The sequence below is a fragment of the Pituophis catenifer genome, unplaced genomic scaffold, assembly GCF_029215685.1.
Source record: "Pituophis catenifer annectens isolate HBS135680 unplaced genomic scaffold, rPitCat1.0.hap2 SCAF_1, whole genome shotgun sequence".
NCBI lineage: Eukaryota > Metazoa > Chordata > Lepidosauria > Squamata > Colubridae > Pituophis > Pituophis catenifer.
Window position 1 is genome coordinate 90138470 of NW_027256881.1, and position 20238 is coordinate 90158707.

Consider the following 20238-nt stretch of genomic DNA (forward strand, 5'->3'; position numbering starts at 1 on the left):
AAATAAAGAACAAATCTGTAAAGGGGGCAGATCTGAAAGAGGTTCATAACAATACACCACACAAAATAACGCTTTATGCTTAAGACTGCTTTACAAAGGAAAATTCAAGAGCAAAACCAAGAAAAACAAATTCAATTTAAAAAAATTAAACGCCGGCTAGCTGAAATAAAGGACTGTCCCTTATATATATAGGAAAAGGAGGTATGGTCTTGAGCCTTGGTGGCGCAGCAGACTAAAGTGCTGTTAAGTACTACCAGCTGCCTGCAATTACTGCAAGTTCAAATCTCACCAGGCTCAAGGTTGACTCAGCCTTCCATCCTTTCGAGGTAGGTAAAATGAGGACCCGGTTTGTGGGGGCAATAAGGTGACTTTGTATAAAAAAGAACATCGCTTGGGGGGGGGCGAAAGCCCTACTAAGCAGGTATATACAAAAGTATGAAGGCTACTGCTTAACGCATTGTAAGCCGCCCTGAGTCTCCGGAGAAGGGCGGCATATAAATCGAACCAATAAATAAATAAATAAATAAATAAATAAATAAATAAATAAATAAATAAATAAATGGTCACTGTATGTATTGTATGTACCAGGAATCATTGGTCCTTATATTTATCACAAGCTCTGATTATTGTTGATTGTGTTCTGTTTCCACAGAATCTCCTATGTTCTTCTCTTCTGAATGACATACTTGTTTCTTAACAACACATTATGAATTCCAGCAATCTCTGGAGTCTGCAGGGAGATAAGAGTTTTGAGTCTGTTAATAATTTGTGTCGTAAAAATATAAGATTCCCGCTCAGAGATATGTGTGGATTTAGCCATTGTTCTCGCCATGTGTGGCATTATTTATTTGTTTTTACTTATTAAATTTATAACGTACACTACCCATTTTGCCTAGAGAGGACTCTAGGCAGCTTACAATCAATACAAGCAACAAGATCAAAACATTAAAATGATAAACATTATTATTTAAATCAACTTAAAAATTTAAAAAGATGGGCAAGGTATAATAGTGATCATCTCTATCTTCTATTTCAAACAGCTGCATTCTTCAATCAACATACTGATCTGTTCTATGGCCACCAAAGACTTTGGTCAGCTTCGCAGTAGTGCTACACAGTATGGTTGAGGTGCTGGATTCCTATTAGTATTTAATAGATTAACAGAATTGGAAGGGACCTTGTAGGTCATCTAATCCAACCACCTGCCCAAGCAGGAAACCCTACACCATTTCTGACAAATGACAGTACAGTCTCTTCTTGAAAGCTTTTAGTGATGAAGCTCCCACAACTTCTGAAGGCAAGTTGTTCTATTGATTGATTGTTCTCACTGTTAGAAAATTTCTCCTTATTTCTTGGTTGAATCTCTCCTTGATCAGGTTCCATCCATTATTCTTTGTCTGGCCTTCAGGTGCTTTGGAAAATAGCTTGACCCCCTTGCCTCTGTGACAGCGTCTCAAATATTGGAAGACTGCTATCATGTCTCCCCTGTCCCTTCTCTTCTTTGGAGACTTCTGCAAACTCCACTATCTGCTGTGATATCATGCTGTGTACTACTTTCATTTCCCATCTATGCTTAATTTCTGTGGATTCTGTGGACCAGGCTTGAAATTTTGGGATTAGACAATTTAGAACTACGCCACCTTCTGTCTGACCTAAGTGTAGTACATAAAATTATCTGCTACAATGTCCTACCTCTCAATGACTACTTCAGTTTCAACAGCAATAATACAAGATCACACAATTATAAACTTAAGGTAAACCGCTCCAAACTCGATTGCAGAAAATATGACTTTAGCAACAGAGTGCCTGGAATGCACTACCTGACTCTGTGGTTACTTCCCCAAACCCTCAAAACTGTAACCTTAGACTGTCTACTGTTGACCTCACCCCATTCCTAAGAGGTCTGTAAGGGGCATGCATAAACGCACTAACATGCCTACTGTCCCTGTCCTACTGTCCCTATTTATTCGTATCCTTATCCTGTATTCATAATCATGTTTATACTTATATCTGTTATCTTATGTGTTTGACAAATAATAAATAAAAAATAAATTTTAATAAATTTTAAAAATCATTACTATGCTGTTTGCACCCCACTTCCTTAACTCACCAAAATCACTATAATTCAAGGGGGGGTTGGGTTTTTTAGGGATTAGTTGGTTTACCTCAATCTTGTTTGCTTTGGGTCTTGTTTACTCAGAGCACAATGTGGAAGGCCTTGAGGAATATGTAGCCTCCCTCTCCTGCTATGGATTCTGTGCTTTCATTTTTAATAAGATATCTTCCTTCATAGCCTTTTTTTCTTTCCAACATGGTGATGGTGCGAATGTATCTCCAGAAATATCTTGTTCTAGAAACCACCTGCTCCCTGCAAATTGCTCAATTTGCTGGTTTTCACACTGTGAATTGGATGCAAAAATCCCCATTTTTGGTGGGTCCACCAAAAAGGAGAACAAAGCTACTAAGATGTTAAGTATTTTTTATGGGAATATTTACTTTAACTTGGCTTCCTTCCTTTTTCTCATCATAACGGACCCTTATATTGATTTCATGACCCCTGAAATGCTTTTCTGTACAATGCTTTTCTGTGTCTGGGATAGTTCAATTCCACTTGTAATCCCATCCTTTATGGTTTATTTTATTTATGTTTTTGCAAAGCATGAAAAATGATTGTGACAGGGTCCTTCTTCAGACAAGATTCTTCTACAAGAATCTGCTTGCTGCAATTCCTTGAGACGGACAAACACTACTGATGATTAATCCACTTGATCCAGCTTTGAAAGGCTGGTATTTCTCAGTCTTTAAGTGATACTACATTACCACTATTAGAGGAGGAACTGTTTCCCACCCTCAAAAATAACACTATCTTGTGATATTTATAAGATTAATGAATTGATTGTGACATAAGCTTCCCTAAGCTAAATTCTACTTACCATGTGAATGAACTCTTAGTTTATATATGTAGTATATACACACACTGAAAAAACACATTAACATTATAGTATGGTATAGTATAGTATAGAATGGCTACTGACCTCTGAAATGTGTTCTTCCTTTATCCCTGGCAGTCAAAGGATAGTTAGACTTTGTTGTGTACAAGGTTTTTATCTCTATATTTTCTTTGCTATGAGCAACATATACAGCCTATTTGTATCCAGTCCTCTGACAATCACTTTGTTCCATTATGTGTAATTATATATTTTCCTCATTTTCCTATTAATAGGGAACATGTTTTAATACATTCAGAACTCAGGCACTTTCACTTCTTTTTTGTAAAGTTCTGAACTGTTTGACTTTATACAGTAGATTTGAGAGTTATGTGACTTGGGACATTTCACTGTTTATTGCATACAACGTGAAACAGAAATATTATGTCAATACTCCTAGTTTACACTGTTTACAGTTTAGAATGGGAGGAACACGATGGAGAACTGCATGTTTTTCTATGGTTGTGGCCTGACTGCTCCCAACCAAATTATGGGATTTGAAGAACAAAATTTCTTCTACGCACACAAACTTACTGGATGCTTAAAATGAAGAGCTAAGATGTGTGTAATGTGCTTAATGACAATAACAATGTAAGAAACAAGGAAGCTCAATGAAGGATCTGTTGAGAAACAACCTTATTTTAAGTATCTTAGAAATTTAAATGCCTTAAATACTTACATACCTTAGATATTTCCAATACATGAATGATAACATGCAACCATAGATACTTCAGTTATGCTAACCTTCTAAAACTGATTCTTTCTCTTTTATTTGCTTAGAAATTTTTAAAAAGTGCCTCCAAAGGTGCAAATGTCACTTCTTAACATAAATAAGTAAGGTGGTGACAACATTGATTGACATCCATTAAAAATGTAAAATATTTTTGTTAGGTATAATACCAGAAAGTTATGATAAAGGGACTATATACTTAATGCTACATGCAGCGAGAATTGTATTTGCACAATATTGGAAAAATAAGAACACCCCACCAGATGAAAACATAATCCAGAAAATATTGGACTGTGCAGAGATGGATAGATTGACATTGAAAATAAAAGATAAAGGAGATATAGAGTACTATTCAACGTGGAATAGGTTTTATCAATGGTTAGAGATAAGAGATAGAAGTTAGATGAAGAAAGTTATTGTTATGTGTAAGTAAAATATGAATGTTGTCTATAATTATAAATATGCTAGTACAATTAATATGATTATAAATAAGCTAATATAATTATAAATATTGCTATAATTGTTATGTATATTATCATTATCAGTATTTTTTCCTTTTGTAAAATGAAGTGCCTGGACAATACACTGTCTTCAAAATATTTATGTATAAATAAAAAACCTGATTTTAAAAAAAAAGAATGTAAAATTGTGGTGACTACCAACCAATGGGAATTCTAATAGCAGAAGACAGATATATTTTTGTACAATGAATAAGGGTTCATGTGTTGGACTAGGAGAAGAAAAACCCAGGTTTTAGTCCACCTCAGACATGGAAGCACAATTGGTGACTTTGGGCCAGCCATTTTCTCTCAGAACAACGTATCTCAGATTGTTGTTTTGGGTAAAAACAAGAAGGACCATAGTGTATACTGTACCTCCTTGAGTTTCTATTTGAAAGAGAGGATGTAAACTTAACACAATAAATAAATATTTGTCCATTTAAGTCTCTTTAGTCTTTTTCCAACAACCGATAATACTATCCTACTATTACCTCTAATTTACTTATGTATTGGATTTTTATGTCATTCATCTCACTGATGCAGCTACTTTGTGCAGCTACTACTGGGCTTAACAAATAGCAATCATAATGAGGAGGTACTACTTAGGAATGATAGGAGATGCAATCCAGCACAACTCAGAGGTAGGTGTCACTTTTATGGTAGATTTTATAGGCCATTTGTCTCTTATGTAGTAGCTCTGCAATCTTTAATGGAACTAGTCATTACAATACTTACTTTGTGGGATTATGCTATCATTTGCAGCTCTCCTGCCGAGCTGCACTGGCTCCCGGTGGTCTTCCGGGTGCACTGCAAGGTTTTGGTTATCACTTTTAAAGCGCTCCATGGCTTAGGACCTGGTTATCTACAGGACCGCCTGCTACCACCAATAGCCTCCCACCGGCCAGTACGCTCCCATAGAGAGGGGTTCCTCCGGGTGCTGTTGGCCAAACAATGTCGACTGGCGGCCCCTAGGGGGAAAGCCTTCTCTGTGGGGGCACCTACGATCTGGAACGAGCTCCCCCCGGAGATACGGAGGTTCCCAGATCTGCGCACCTTCCGTCACGTGCTCAAGACTTTCTTATTTCATCAAGCTGGCCTGGCCTAAATCTTCTCCCCTTTTAAATGTAAATTTTAATTTGTTTTTAGATTATTGGGTATTTTAAATTTAATTTAAAATTAAATTATTTAATTCATTTTTATTCTATTTTAAATTTTTGTATTTATGTGTTTAATCTGTGGCTGTTCACCGCCCTGAATCTTTCGGGAGTAGGGCAGTATAGAAATCCAATAAAATAAAAATAAATAATAAAATAAAATAAAATAAAATAAAATAAAATAAAATAAAATAAAATAAAAAATAAAATAAAATAAAATAAAATAAAATAAAATAAAATAAAATAAAATAAAATAAAATAAAATAAAATAAAATAAAATTGTTAAGCAGCAAGGAATATGCTGGTCCTCCAGACACTTGCGTGCACATTGATGCTAAATGAACATGGAGACCACACCTTCCAATATAATATTCACTAGAGAATATTATTCCGACTGGTTTATATAAGGCCTTACTCGATTTCCTATTTCTCAGATGCACAATGAAGACAGACTTTGAAAATTAATGCAGTGGATTCTACCAGGTAAACTTCCCCCACCCCCCACCCCCATGTTATTTACATATTTCAATTCCAAGCCAAATGTGTTCTTTCTTCTTTTGTTGCAGTTGTTTAAAAAAAGCCTTTAGGTTTATTTGAATAACACATTGAGCTCATTTTAATGCAAACGTATATTGTTTAACCTATAACTGCTTTGAAGCTGAAAAGATGTTTGATTTGAAAACAGATGTCCCCTAATATACCTATCAATTGTGTATTCACATTATTCGGCTTTACTTCCGCCTTTCCACCTTTCCAAATCGGTATAGGCACTATTTATATTGCAGAATGCTTTATCCCAGCTTATTTGTTTTGTAAACTAGAAGTTTAATTATTAAACAGTACATCAGTACATCAGCTAAAGAATAATTGCATTGTAATTGCTACCTGCAAGCTGGTTTTCTATTTATATTTTTGATGCAACTGAAAATGAAGGAAAGTCTGCTTGAAAGGAAAGAGAGAGAGAGAGAAAGAGGGAAATATAATCTTTTCATCAGGGAAGAGGACCAGGATCTCTCCCCGACACATGTATCGATTTGAACTGTTATTTTAACAACTCTTTGCTTTCTCATTCATATTATAATCAATTATTATCTTTCGTTTGGAAAAAGAGCCCACTTTCCAGTAATGCATAAGAAATACAAGATTAAGCAAAAAAAAAAATCATTTAGCAAATGCGCAATCATATGCTACTCATGCATATGTACACAGCGCTCTCTCTGGCTCAGACAGCCTCTAATTTCAATATGACTTATTTCTTTTGAAAAACAGAGCTGCTATTGCTATATATGAATTAAATATAAAGACAGTTTATAATTTATAAATATGCCAATATAATTAATAGAATTTTAAATAAGCTACTATAAAGAGAAATTTAGTCAAAACTATTCTGTTATATTATTACTATTATTACCAGTATATGTGTTAATATTTCTTTTTGTTCTCTCTTTGTTTTTCTTTTGTAAATGATATACCCTGACAATACACTGTATTCAAAATGTTTATGAATTAGGAAAAAAAAAGGGGGGGGGGGAGAAAAACAGAGCTGCTCTCTTCTGTCTTTCTCCATTTTCTTGTGTTTTTTTTTTAAATTCCTTATTTGTCCAACTAGAGAAATGAAGATATTGGGCATGGTTGCACTTATGCAGCCAAGTCTTGTTTAAGCTACAGGAAAGGAAAAAGCAGAGGCACTCCACCCCTCTGGCAAGCAATTTGGTAAGGTTGGGAAGAGAACAATGAAGAGAGAATCATGCAAATATATACTTGGTGGAAGAGAAAAAGTTGTAGGTAGGAAACCTGGGGATGGTAAAAATCATTTAGAGAGATATATTAGAATACCCAGAAATATATACCATTCAGGGTGGGTAATTTGCTAGTGAAGGGCATCTTCAGTCACAGATGTCATAGGGAAGAGTGACAAGAGCATATTGGACAAACAAAGATATCCTGCTTCCTTTCTCTTTCTGCCATTAATCTGGGGCCAGATTAATTGAGAGAGAGAGGAGTAATTCAGGTAATAGTGAGTGAGCCCACCTTCTCTGAGATCTTCCACAAACACCCTCCTGCCTTACATTCCTCATATGGAATCAAGTTGTAATTCTTATAGCATCTGCCTTTGTTCCTTCATCTCCAAGGATTTGACCAAACCACTCTGAACAAATCCTTCTTTGGCATTCCTGTGCACATTGTCACACAACCCTCTGTAAAAAATAAAAAATCAAATTCATTTTTTAACAAGGAGCTCTGATAATCCTCTCAAATTCCCCATCGCCTCCTCCAGTATTCCCTTGTATAGGAGTCCCCAAAATGCATCTAAATTCTCCCTTCTCTTTCTCTTACCGGGCAGAACCCTTCAATACAGATATTTTTTTATTTTTATTTATTTATTTATTTATTTATTTATTTATTTATTTATTTATTTATTTATTTTAGTCAAGCATGTATTTTATGACAGATACAAGTGTAAACATAATTATAAATACATGAAAAGGATACGAATAAAAGAAAACATTAGGACAGGGACGGTAGGCATGTTGATGCTCTTATGGATGCTCCTTACAGATCTCTTAGGAAGGGGGTGTAGTCTACAGTAGACAGTCTAAGGTTAAAGTTTAGGGGATTTGGGGAAGAAACTACAGAGTGCAGGTAGTGCATTCCAGGCATTGACAACTCTGTTACTGAAGTCGTATTTTCTGCAGTCTAGTTTGGATCGGTTTACCATGTTATCCAGTTGTTCCAAAGCCCTGTTACAAATTAAAGAGGTGGTGGTGGTGAATCCTTAGTTACTTTTATTAAGACCTTGTCTCAAAAGCTGAATAGGTAAACTTATGTGCAACCTCCAACTGCCATAGCAATAGCACTTAGATTTATGTACCATCCCATAGTGCTTTACAGCACTCTCTGGGCAGTTTACAATGTCAGAATATTGTCCCCAACAATCTGGGTCCTCATTTTACCCATCTCGAAAGGATGGAAGACTGAGTCAACCTTGAGGCCAGTCAGGATCAAACTCCTGGCAGTCAGCAAAGTTAGCCTGCAACACTGCATTCTAACCACTGTGCCACCACGGCTGTCTCATCTAGCTAGCAAAACTGAATTCATCTTTAAATTTCACTCAATAACCACAGAAATGAAAAAAAAAAATAGGAAGGAAGGGATAAATATACAAACCTTTTCATATTTGTTTTTTTAAAAAGGGGAAAAGATATAACGGAAGTGCCTATTGATTGATGGTAAAGATAAGAACTAAGAATGATTCCACAGTGACAAATCAGGAAAGAGAAGAGCAGAATAATGTTGAATACTGAACCAATGGGATTATACCAGAGGGAATGATGATACATTTTTCATTTAGCGCCTTAGGCTACAGTAGCAATCTTTCAAGTTCTGATTCATATTGTTTCCCAGTGTTGGGGATCACATTCTCTGCCTTGTGATTCACATAATGCCCCCTTTTTATTACAGAACATTTGCTGTAGCAGAATGAAATTTAACGCAGCCGGAATGAGTTCCACACCGGATGAAACTACGCCAGTCCCGCTGTGCTTTATGATGAATGGATCCTGCACGAGAACCCTCCATCCCTTTGGAGTCCAGTTAGCCATTTACGTAGTCTGTGCTATTGGTGTGTTAATTACCATTATGGGGAATCTCTTGGTGATGATTTCCATCTTCCACTTCAAAATACTTCACACTCCTACTAACTTCTTGCTACTCTCTCTTGCCCTGGCAGATCTCCTCCTGGGCTTAACAGTCCTTCCCTTCAGCACAATCCGCTCTGTGGAGAGCTGCTGGTATTTTGGAGATGACTTTTGCCGGCTCCACACTTTTCTGGACACAGTCTTTTGCTTGACTTCCATATTCCACCTCTGTTTTATCTCTGTCGACCGTCACTCTGCCATCTGTGATCCTTTGCTCTATCCCACCAAGTTCACCCTACGGGTTGCTTGCATCTACATCACCCTGGGGTGGGGGGTTCCTGTGGTTTACACGTCCATCTTCCTTTACAGCAAAGGAATTGAGGAAGAGTTAGGCCAGTTTCTGCAAGACTTGCCCTGCATTGGGAGTTGTCAGTTGCTGTACAACAAACTCTGGGGCTGGATTAACTTCCCGGTCTTCTTTTTTCCCTGCCTCATCACGATAGGGTTATACATCAAAATATTTATAGTGGCAACTAGACAAGCTAAACTGATCAGGAACATGAACAAAAAGCCCAGAAGGAGCAAACATCAAACAGGAGCTGCGAAAAGAGAAAGGAAGGCAGCAAAAACCTTAGGTATCGCTGTAGGAATCTACCTCTTTTGCTGGTTGCCATTTACCATAGACACTATGGTAGACAGCCTGCTGGATTTCATTACCCCTCCTGTTGTGTTTGATGTTCTTATTTGGTTTGCTTACTTTAATTCTGCCTGCAACCCTTTGATTTATGTGTTTTCCTATCGTTGGTTCAGGAAAGCCGTGAAGCTCATTTTAACATGCCAGGCCTTCTCTACAAGGACATCTGCAATTGATCTATATCAAGAGGAATAGTCTATGATTGGGAGGTCAAATATGGTTGGGGGGAAATAGCATCCCCACACACCTTGCAATCAAAGCACATAAAACTGAAGGTCAATGAAGCTATTTTGGTATCAGAGATGAGAAAATCTTCCTCTTCCTGACAATCAAATAACAATAATGAATTAAATAGCTCATCATTTTCTGCTCTTTCATCACACACACACACACACACACACACACACACACACACACACACCAAATCACTTTCTTGGGTAGATGCTTTAATTAATTAGTTAGTTAGTTAGTTAATTTGTTTGCTGCCCATTGCACCACACTTTACTTTTCCTGAGAGTAGTGCTAAAGTCCACTGTCAAAGGACTCCAACTTGATTCCATTATTTTCAAGGCAACCTAACGTGCTGTTATTCCTTTCTTTTTCTTTCTGCATTTATTACAAGAATGATTTTGTTTTAGTAATGAAAAGAGATCAGCCCAAAGGTGCTTTTTTCAAGAGGCAACTGGACTTTCTTGTTTTTCTTTGAAGATGTTTCACTTCTCATCCAAGACCTGAAGAAGCTTCTTGGATGAGAAGTGAAACGTCTTCAAGGAAAAACCAGAAAGTCCAGTTGCCTCTTGAAAAAAGCACCTTTGGGACAACCATGACCTGGATGACTGAGAATCTCCATAGTCAAATGGGATCAGCATTGTCCAGGCCTAGCTATTCATTTTAACCAAACAGAACAGTGGTGAAATGTAAATTTTGTTACTACCGGTAACAAAATTGTGGGCGTGGCTTGGTGGTGATGGTGTAATATGACTGAGTGGGCGTGGCTAACTTTTTCTTTTTTTTTACTTTTTAAACCATTTTTCTACAACCTTTTTGGCTGAAGAGGTTGTTAAAAAAATGCTTTTAAAGCCTCTGACGATCCCAGCTGACTTGCCTGATCAGCAGAGGCTTTGTTTTTACTTTTAAAAGCATTTTTTCTATAGCCTCTTCGGCCGAAGAGGGTGTAGAAAAAATGCTTTTAAATTTTTTTTAAAAGCCTCTGATGATTACGCGGCTCAGCTGGGCATAGGGGGGACAGGGATTTTTGCTACTGGTTCTCCGAACCACCCGCCTCCCTCGCTACTGGATCGGGCGATCCGGTCTGAACTGGGAGCATTTCACCCCTGAAACAGTCAAAATAGAGTTGAAAGCTTATACAAGTTAATCAGGAAAAATAGGAACCGGAGATTAATTGTAGAAGGCAATTTTACTTGGTGACATCAGTAAATCAAAGCTCATTTGCTTTTAAAATAATACGTCTATATTTCAACTATAATAAGGATGAATAAAAATAATAAGGAATAATAACAAAAAGACAAATGGGAATATATTAAAAAAGAAATGTTCTTTGTGAAAGATGTTATCTGTGGTTGCATGTTCAAAACCTAATCATCACTACTTATTAATTAGGAAATATTTTCCCCATGTTTGATCATATATTGCTTGCAAATAAGAAACACAAATGAATCTCTTTGGAAATAATTTTTTGATGTGAAGAAATATGTAAATATCAATAATCTGTTTAGTATCTTTCAGCTTCAATTATGTCTAAGCAATAAAAGCTGAGCTCTCTTGATCAACTGCAAGATGTATCTTGTCTCCTTTTTGCTTGGTATCAAAGCCATGGACAATGGCTTCTGCAGTTGTATATTAAGCTGCTTGGCACATTGTACTATGCCATTATTTGTTTAATCATATGTTGTTGGGTTAAAGGACAGGCTGAACCAAAACCAAACAAGTATATGGTGTATCAGCATCAGTGGTGGGTTGCCCCAGGTTCGGACCGGTTCTATAGAACTGTAGTAAAACTGGCGGGAGGCTCCACCCACTGCCCCCGCCCCCGAAGTTATCAGGAAGCTTCTGCGTGAGCGAAGCAAGCGCCTGCGAGGGGCCCCATTGCGAACCGGTAGTAACGGTAAGTAGAACCCACCTCTGATCAGCATGATATAATCCAGCCCTTATCAATTATGATGTTAATCTTACTTCAGATATGGGAAGAAAGTCGCCAGGCCGCTCAATTACTGTCAAAAAGCCAGGAATAGTTGCTACACACACCTTGTCCTCTTGCTGTACCTCTCCTCCTCTCATCTGCAAATCTCCTTTTTAAATCTGAGCTGGATTCCAATGATTAATTATAACTATGGTCAGTGGTGGGATTCAGCTGCTTCGCACTGGTTCAGGCAAACAAGTTGCTAAATTATCCACCCCACCCCCCCACTATCAAAGTGGGGGGGTGGGGTGGTGCGCCCCAATGGAGAAGCAGGCAACCGAGTGGCTGGTATGAGGGAAGAAATCTGCTTTCCCTCTTTCTTCTCCATGCTCCTCTTCCTCCCCTCGTATTGGCTGCTCCATTCCCCTTTTCTCCATTTGGCCACACCTCCCAACCTGACTCTGGGCGAACCGGTTGTTAAATTATTTGAATCCCACCACTGACTATAGTATACTATTCACAAAAACGCCACTTTCTAATTATGGTGGCATTGAAAGTAAAAGGGATTTCATGACAAGGAAGGAAGAAATGAACTGGAAGTGATGTTCACCCATCCCTCTTATGCTCACCATTCTTTCTCTAGATTAGACAATTTTAAATAGTCCTCAGACTAAAAAAATAAATAAAAATGAAACAATCATTTTTTCCCCCTTTCCGTTACAAAATTAGATTGGGTAAATTTGGTCAGCTTATAATACGCAATACTTCGGTCAACATTATTATGCTCATTTCAATCCAACATTCTGTAAAGCAAAATTGTTTTGGTTTGCTTTTCTCCTGGAGGTGCGTGGCTCAGCAGTGAAAGACGCTGAGCTTGTCAACTGGAGTGCTTACAGCACCTAGCAGTTTGAAAGCATGCAAATGCAAATAGATGAATAGGTACCACTTTGGTGGGAAGGTAACAGCATTCTGTGCACCTTTGGCATATAGCCATGCTGGCCACATGAAATTGTCTTCGGATAAGATTGGCTCCTTCGACCACGAAATGGAAGTAAAGATTGTCCCTAAGATTGGACATGACACGATAGGAAAACCTTTTTTTGCTTTTCTCCTAATCTTGCAAGGTGTTTAAACTATATGGATCTGTTTTATCTGTTGCAGCACTATGGAGATAGATGTTGGTTCCTAACCTCAACAACACCAAAATGATGAAACATAACTTACAACATATGATGAAATATAACTTACAACATCACAATTTGAGTTCTGCTCCTTTGTATTTGACTCACAATATGTGTGCCAATATAAAGGAAGGCAGACTTTCTGTAGCTGGGGATTTTTATAATTAACACATTAGATTATTCATTTCATCATGGCAAGAATGACAAAGAGAATGTCTTCAAATTTGTTTTCAAATGTTAGGTACTGGTTACATATCACTGAACCTTCATGAACCAAGGCAGTCTATTTTTGAAAAACCGATATAAGAAACATACACAAGGAAGATCTCCTGCCTTTGGGTGTTCTCATTGGTTTCTTGATATCTTGTTGACTGCTTGCTGGGAAAACAATGCTGGTCAGGTTTAATCTGATCAATTCTTATATTTTTCACTTGGTTATGATATTCTTCTCCCATGAAAAAGGCTTAGAAAAAGGTGAAATATATAGTCCTCATTTAGTGATTGTCTCATTTAGTAATGGTGGTGGAAAAAAATAACCTTACAAACAATCATCATATTTAATGAAGTCATTTAACAGAGCAAGATGGGAAATAAATTTGATAATAATTATGACCTTCATAGCTTTGTAAAGCAAAAGAAAGCTGGTATAACATCAGAACCAATTGCAGTGCCACTTAGCAACCACTTCACTTAATGATCAAATTGCCGGTCTCAACTGTGGTACTTAAACAAGGACTTCCTATAAATGTTTCATGGTACAATAGAGTCCAACACCTTGTATTCTGAATAAAATCACAACAAATTGGGTGCATTTTAAAAGAAAAACTGATGGTCCATTCTTCATTTAGCTTTGTTGTTGTTAGTTGAAAAGTCATGTCCAACCCATCGCAACCCATGGACAACATTCCTCCAGGCCTTCCTGTCCTCTACCATCCTCTGGAGTCCATTTAAGCTCATGCCTACTGCTTCAGTGACTCCATCCAGCCACCGCGTTCTGTCGTCCCCTTCTTTTTTCGCCCTCAATCTTTCCCAGCGTTAGGCTCTTCTCCAGTGAGTCCTTCCTTCTCATTAGGTGGCCAAAGTATTTTTCAGGATATTTGCCATTATTTAGCTTAGAGATGTTTATTTGGATGCATTGCTGACAAATTGTTCATGAACAAGCAACCACGCTGAGCAGTATAAATAAGGTAGCTCTTACCTACTTCTTTCAGTTTTGTTATCAGTTGCAATGTAAGATTGTCAATTCCCTGTTCTAAAAGATGAACCAGCTTTTTCAAGCTATGAAATGAAAAATGACGTCCAAAATCCACATTAAAGCAGCAACTTTGTTAGGTAGTGAATTAATTAATACACGCTTTTGAATGGCAACAAACTTTTATTAGATAATAAGAGTTCAGAAACTGAGTCAAGGGAAAAAAAATGATATTTCAGCTATGTCTGTACTAGGTTATATTATTGTGAGAACAGTCTGGCTTTTCCAGTTCATCACTGTTGTGGTCTGCCAGCAGCCTGCGTGGATTGTAGCTGATTCCGACGATGAGGAGGCTGGTGTGGTGCTGCGCCAGCAGCCTGTGCATCTGGCACTCGAGTCAGACAGTGAGGAGGCTGGAGAATATGTGGTACCAGAGGCAGGGATTCAGCCAGGGCCTTCAGAACCTCCATAAGCTCCTTTAAGTGAAGAGGACAAAGAGGAGGAGCCTCTTCTCAATGCACGGGCATGCAGAGCTGCCAAAAGGCAGGAGTGACTCCTCAGGAGGAAGTCTCCTCGAGAGTAAGCCTTGGGGTTAATTGGCCACTCCCTTAGCCTACTTAAGAAAGAACGCCACTTGCAACAAGCTGTAGAGAACAACTTTAGTTCACTCTCTTTCATGTCTGCAAAACTGCTTCTGGGCTTTCTGCCAACTCTAGTAAGACTGTGATTTATCTTATCTTAGAATTCTGGTAGGCTGTTAAGAAAATTCATTAACAGCCTTTGAAATAATAAAGACTAAGTTATTTTGAGCAAATAAGCTTTGTATAGAGTTTGTGTGTGCTGTGTTTTTTGGGGTCCGTAGCTGGGGCAGAACAATCACTTCCAAAAGCTAAAATCTCACAAGTTACTGTATAGTAACCAAAATATAAGATCTCATTATTCCAAGATGGTAAATATCTTCTGAGCTTCAGCACAAGTTTTATTATATATGAAATGGAAGTATGGATACCATCTAAGAATGGGATAGATACCTTGACAGAGGAAGGTGCTGCCTTATGCATTTGCAGACTGGATCCTGAAATATACAAGGCAAAGATAATAACCGGATTCACACACTGCTACATTAGTTTCTTTAATAATGAGTTGTGCATTAAACCAGAATTGGTTTGCTAAATACAACCGGCTGCCACAAACTGTTGTTTAGAAATCATAACGGCTGGGTTCAGACAACAGGCTAAGCCAATAGTGAACATTACATTCTGGTTTAATGCAATGTGTGAAACCACTCTAATCTACATAGCTCTTCACAGCTACCCTAGATAATTTTTGTGTGTGAGAAGATATTATGAGAAATATAATCTGGGTTTCAGCAGGTTCTGACCAGTTCTGGAGAACCGATAGCGGAAATTTTGAATAGTTTGGAGAACCGGTAGTAAAAATTCTGACAGGCCCCACCCCTATCTATTCTCTGCCTCCCAAGTCCCAGCTGATCGGGGAGAAATGGGGATTTTGCAATAACCTTCCCCTGGAGTGGGGTGGGAATGGAGATTTTACAGTATCCTCTCCCTGCCATGCCCATCAAGTCATGCCACTCCCACCAAGCACACCCACAGAACCAGTAGTAAAAAAATCTGAAACCCACCACTGATGAGAAAGTCTGAGGAAGCAGGAACCTTGCATATTGGTAAGATGGGTTGTCTGTCTGTTGCCAGGAAGCCATTGTTAGTTTTTGTTGTTCGCTACAGTATTGACTGTGGAAAAACTGTTACACATGGTTAAAACCCTGGATGGAAAACAAATACTCACTTACTATAAATGAATCATCCTTCCATTGATGTTGTGGAGGGCTTAATCAATATTACTCTGGGTGTGTTCAAGTTAACTTGATGGTTTAGGTTTTTGTTATATTTATATTTATTTCAACTCTCTCCCTCTCTCTCCCTTCTTCCCTCTCCCTTTATGTTTCAAAATTTTCTCTATTTTTTTGTATATGCCTATTGTTCTCCTTCTTTATGTTTATATATTAAAAGCAATTAAAAATCTGTAATCTACAAAGTTTAAAAAACCGGAATAAATCACACATTCTTTTAACTGCCGATGAAGAGGAAGAGCTTGTGGATGGTCCATCACTGGAGGCTTTTAAGAAGAGACTGAACAGCCACTTGTCCAGAATGGTATAAGGCTATGATGACGAACCTATGGCATGCCTATGCCACAGGTGGCACACGGAGCCATATCTGTGGGCACGCGAGTGTTGCCCTACCTCAGTCCGCGCTGGCCAACTGATTTTTGGGCCTTCCAGGCCCACTGGAAGTCAGGAAACGGGCTGTTTCCAGGCCTCCAGAAGGCCTCTGGTGGGGGGAGACTGTTTTCGCCTTCCCCAGGCTCCTAGAAAGGCTCTGGAGCCTGGGGAGGGCAAAAAATGAGCCTACTGGGCCCATCGTGCCATCACTGGTGGCATCAACTGGTCCAGAATGTGGCCGTGCGGGTGGTTATGGGCGCAACTCGCTGTGCCCACGTGACACCCCTTCTGCGCGAGCTGCACTGGCTCCCAGTGGTCTTCCGGGTGCGATTCAAGGTGTTGGTCACCACCTTTAAAGCTCTCCATGGCATAGGACCCGGGTACCTTCGAGACTGACTTCTGCCACCAATAGCCTCCCACAGGCCAGTTCGCTCCCACAGAGAGGGTCTCCTCAGGGTGCCATCGGCCAAGTTATGTCGGCTGGCGACACCCAAGGGGAGGGCCTTCTCTGTGGAATGAACTGCCCCTGGAAATGTGTAAGATCTCCGACCTCCGGGTATTTCGCTGTGCACTCAAGACCCTGTTGTTCCGCCAGGCCGGGCTATCAACATAATTTTAAATTGGGTGTTTTAAATTTCTGGGGTTTTAAATTGAGCCGAATTATTTAATAATTTTAGATTATTTTAATTGATGTTTGTCTTGTGCTTTTAATAGGCTGTACACCGCCGAGTCCTTCGGGAGAAGGGCGGTATAGAAATAAAATTATTATTATTATTATTATTATTATTATTATTATTATTATTATTATTATTATTATTATGTGCCAAAAGCAGGGGGGAGAGCGGGGGGGTCATGCGTGCATGCATGGAGGGACGGGGCGCATTGAATTATGGGTGTGGGCACACGCGCGCGCAAACCCCCCCACTACCTCCGCTTTTGGCACGCGATGGCAAAAAGGTTAGCCATCACTGGTATAAGGTTGGACTAGAAAACCTCCAAGGTTCCTTCCAATTCTGTTGTTCTGCAGAGAAACTGAGAATTGGCTCAGGTAGGATTTAAAACTTTGCTAACATCAGGTGAGGCACTGAAAATGAGTTCTATGCAGCTAGAAAATGTGAGAAGCAGTTTCCGAATGCTAAACCTGTTAACAATGCAGCCTAACAAGAAATTCATAACCAGCATAAAATAATGTTAAAATATTAGACGAGGAGAACAATGGGAAACAGGGACATCTCTAGTCATTCTGCTCCAGAAACTTCAGTTGATACCATTGGCCCATTTTCTGTGCCAAAGTATCTCACAGGCTTGTTGTAGGATAACTTAAGCTCTTGGAGGAAAGGCAGGGTGCACATACTGTAAATCTAACAAACCAAAATCTAAAACAGATTGAATAAACAATGCAAGTTTGTTTGTGTGTGTGCGCATGTGTGGCCTCCATAGACACTTGATCTTTGGACAGGGTTAGCTAACTATGGAAAAGACTTTATGAAACTGGTATTTGGCTCCCCCTTGTGGCTGGATGAGAGTTTGCATGCAATATCTACAGCTTGCTGGCATTATTTCATTCTTTCTGTAAGGTTGCCATCTTCTCCCAATATATTACTTGCCAATTGTCCGTAGCAACATTTTATTCAAGATTCCATTCTTGCATTCCATTAGGCAGAACCACTACTGGGTTTTCAGGACAAGATTCCCACTCCACACATAAAGATTTCTTTTACAACCTGACAGAATGGATTGGTTCGATTCAAGCCTAACTTGGATTAAAATAGTCCCATTGAAATCACGAGACCAAATTGGCTCTCACCTTTTATTTTTGGACTGATGTTTTTATTGTAGTAGCTACCCAGGTGTTTCACTCTGAAATAAATTGAAGCCTATTTTCTGGCTGGCCTCTTCCAGTCTTATTCAAATACAGGTAGTCTTTGACTTACAACAGTTTGTTTAGTGACCGTTCAGAGTTACAACGCCACTGACAAATGTGATTTATGGCCATTTTTTCACAGTTGTGATCTTTGCAGCATCTCCATGATCATGTGATCAAAATTCAGATGCTTGGCAATTGGTTCATCTTTATGTCTATTGCTGTGTCCCAAGGTCATGTGATCATCTTTTGTAACTTTCTGACAAGCAAAGTCAACGGGGAAGCCAGATTCACTAAACAATCTGGTTACTAACTTATCAACTGCAGTGATTCACTTAATAACTGTGACAAGAAAGGTTGTAAAATGGGGCAAAACTCACTTAACAAACGTTTCACTTAACAACAGAAATTATGGGCTCAATTGTGGTCATAAGTCAAGGACTACCTGTATATAAAGGTAAAGGTTTCCATGTTGATCTGACTCTAGGTGCTAATCTCTGTTTCTTGGCTGAGGGTGGCCAGCATTATCCAAAGACATTTTCTATGGTCATGTGGCCAGCATGGCTATATGCCAAAGGTGCATGGAACCTTGTTTACCTTCCCACCAAAGCGGTACCTATTTATTTACTCACATTTGCATGCTTTTGAACTGCTAGGTGGGCAGGAGCTGAGGCAAGTAATAGGAACTTACCCTTTGCATGGAGCTCAGGCAGGGATGAAATCCAGCAGGTTCTGACAGGTTCTGGAGAACTGGTAGCAGAAATTTTGAGTAGTTCGGAAAACCGGCAAATACCACCTCTGGCTGGCCCCAGAGTGGGGAGGGAATGGGGATTTTGCAGTATCCTTCACCTAGGAGTGGGGTGGGAATGGAGATTTTGCAGTATCCTTCCCCTGCCATGCCCACCAAGCCACGCCCACCAAGCCATGCCCACAGAACCGGTAGTAAAAAAAATTGGATTTTACCACTGAGCTCAGGTCTCGAACCTGGGTTGTCAGCTCTGCAGCTAACAAGCTCAGTGTTTTTAACCGCTGATCCATTGCGCCCCCTATTCAAATATATGTTTATTAGTTAATAATAACTGGGCATATTATCTATTTTTAACCTTTCTGGACAGGAAAACAATTCTCTGCTTTGAAACAAAGTCCAAGAGAATACCAGGAAATTCTGTCCTTATTATTATTTATTATTTATTTTTATTTTATTTATTTTATTAGATTTATATACTGCCCTACTCCCGAAGGACTCAGGGAGATGAACAACCAAAAGATAAAACACAGAGATTACGAAATTTAAAAACAGTATAAAAACCTAATTAAATAAATTTGGCCTGGAACACATTAAAACACCCCTAAAGTTTTAGACAAATTTAAAATTTACAATTAAAAAGGGAGGTTAGGCCAGGCCAGCCTGTTGGAATAAAAAGGCGCGCTCTAAAGGTGGTAACCAAAACCTTGAAGCGCACCCGAAAGACCACCGGGAGCCAGTGCTGCTCGCGCAGGAGAGGTGTTACATGGGAATGCCACATCGCTCCCATAACCACCCGCGCGGCCGCACTCTGCACCAGTTGGAGCCTCCGGGTGCTCCTCAAGGGGAGCCCCATGTAGAGAGCATTACAGTTGTCCAGGTGGGAAGTGACGAGGGCATGAGTGACCGTGCGTAAGGAGTCCCGATCCAGAAAGGGACGCAACTGGTGGATCAGGTGAACCTGATAAAAAGTCCTCCCGGCCACAGCTGTCAAATGCTCTTCTAAAGACAGCCGTGAATCCAGGAGGACACCCAAGTTGCGAGCCCTCTCCGTGGGGGCCAACGACTTGCCCCCAATAGTCAGTGATGGCACCAGCTGACTATATTGGGACGCCGGAAACCACAGCCACTCCATCTTGGATGGGTTGAGCCTGAGTCTGTTTCTCCCCAT

General features: G+C 39.2%; 1 protein-coding gene across 1 annotated transcript; it reads left to right on the forward strand.

Annotated features, from left to right (window-relative positions):
* Window positions 1-4804: 4804 nt before the first annotated feature.
* LOC139308225 (trace amine-associated receptor 5-like) lies at window positions 4805-9898 on the forward strand. The gene is made up of 2 exons (XM_070931713.1): window positions 4805-4858; window positions 8834-9898. The coding sequence occupies exons 1-2, from the start codon at window positions 4805-4807 to the stop codon at window positions 9896-9898; spliced, it is 1119 nt and encodes a 372-aa protein (XP_070787814.1).
* The last annotated feature ends 10340 nt before the right edge of the window (window positions 9899-20238 follow it).

What these genes read in the sequence shown, in the direction of transcription:
- LOC139308225 (XM_070931713.1), top strand. Translation starts at nt 4,805, where the DNA reads ATGAGGAGGTACTACTTAGGAATGATAGGAGATGCAATCCAGCACAAC. An exon ending in CAATCCAGCACAACTCAGAG is followed by an intron (nt 4,859 to 8,833) that starts GTAGGTGTCACT and finishes TTTTTATTACAG; the next exon opens with AACATTTGCTGTAGCAGAAT.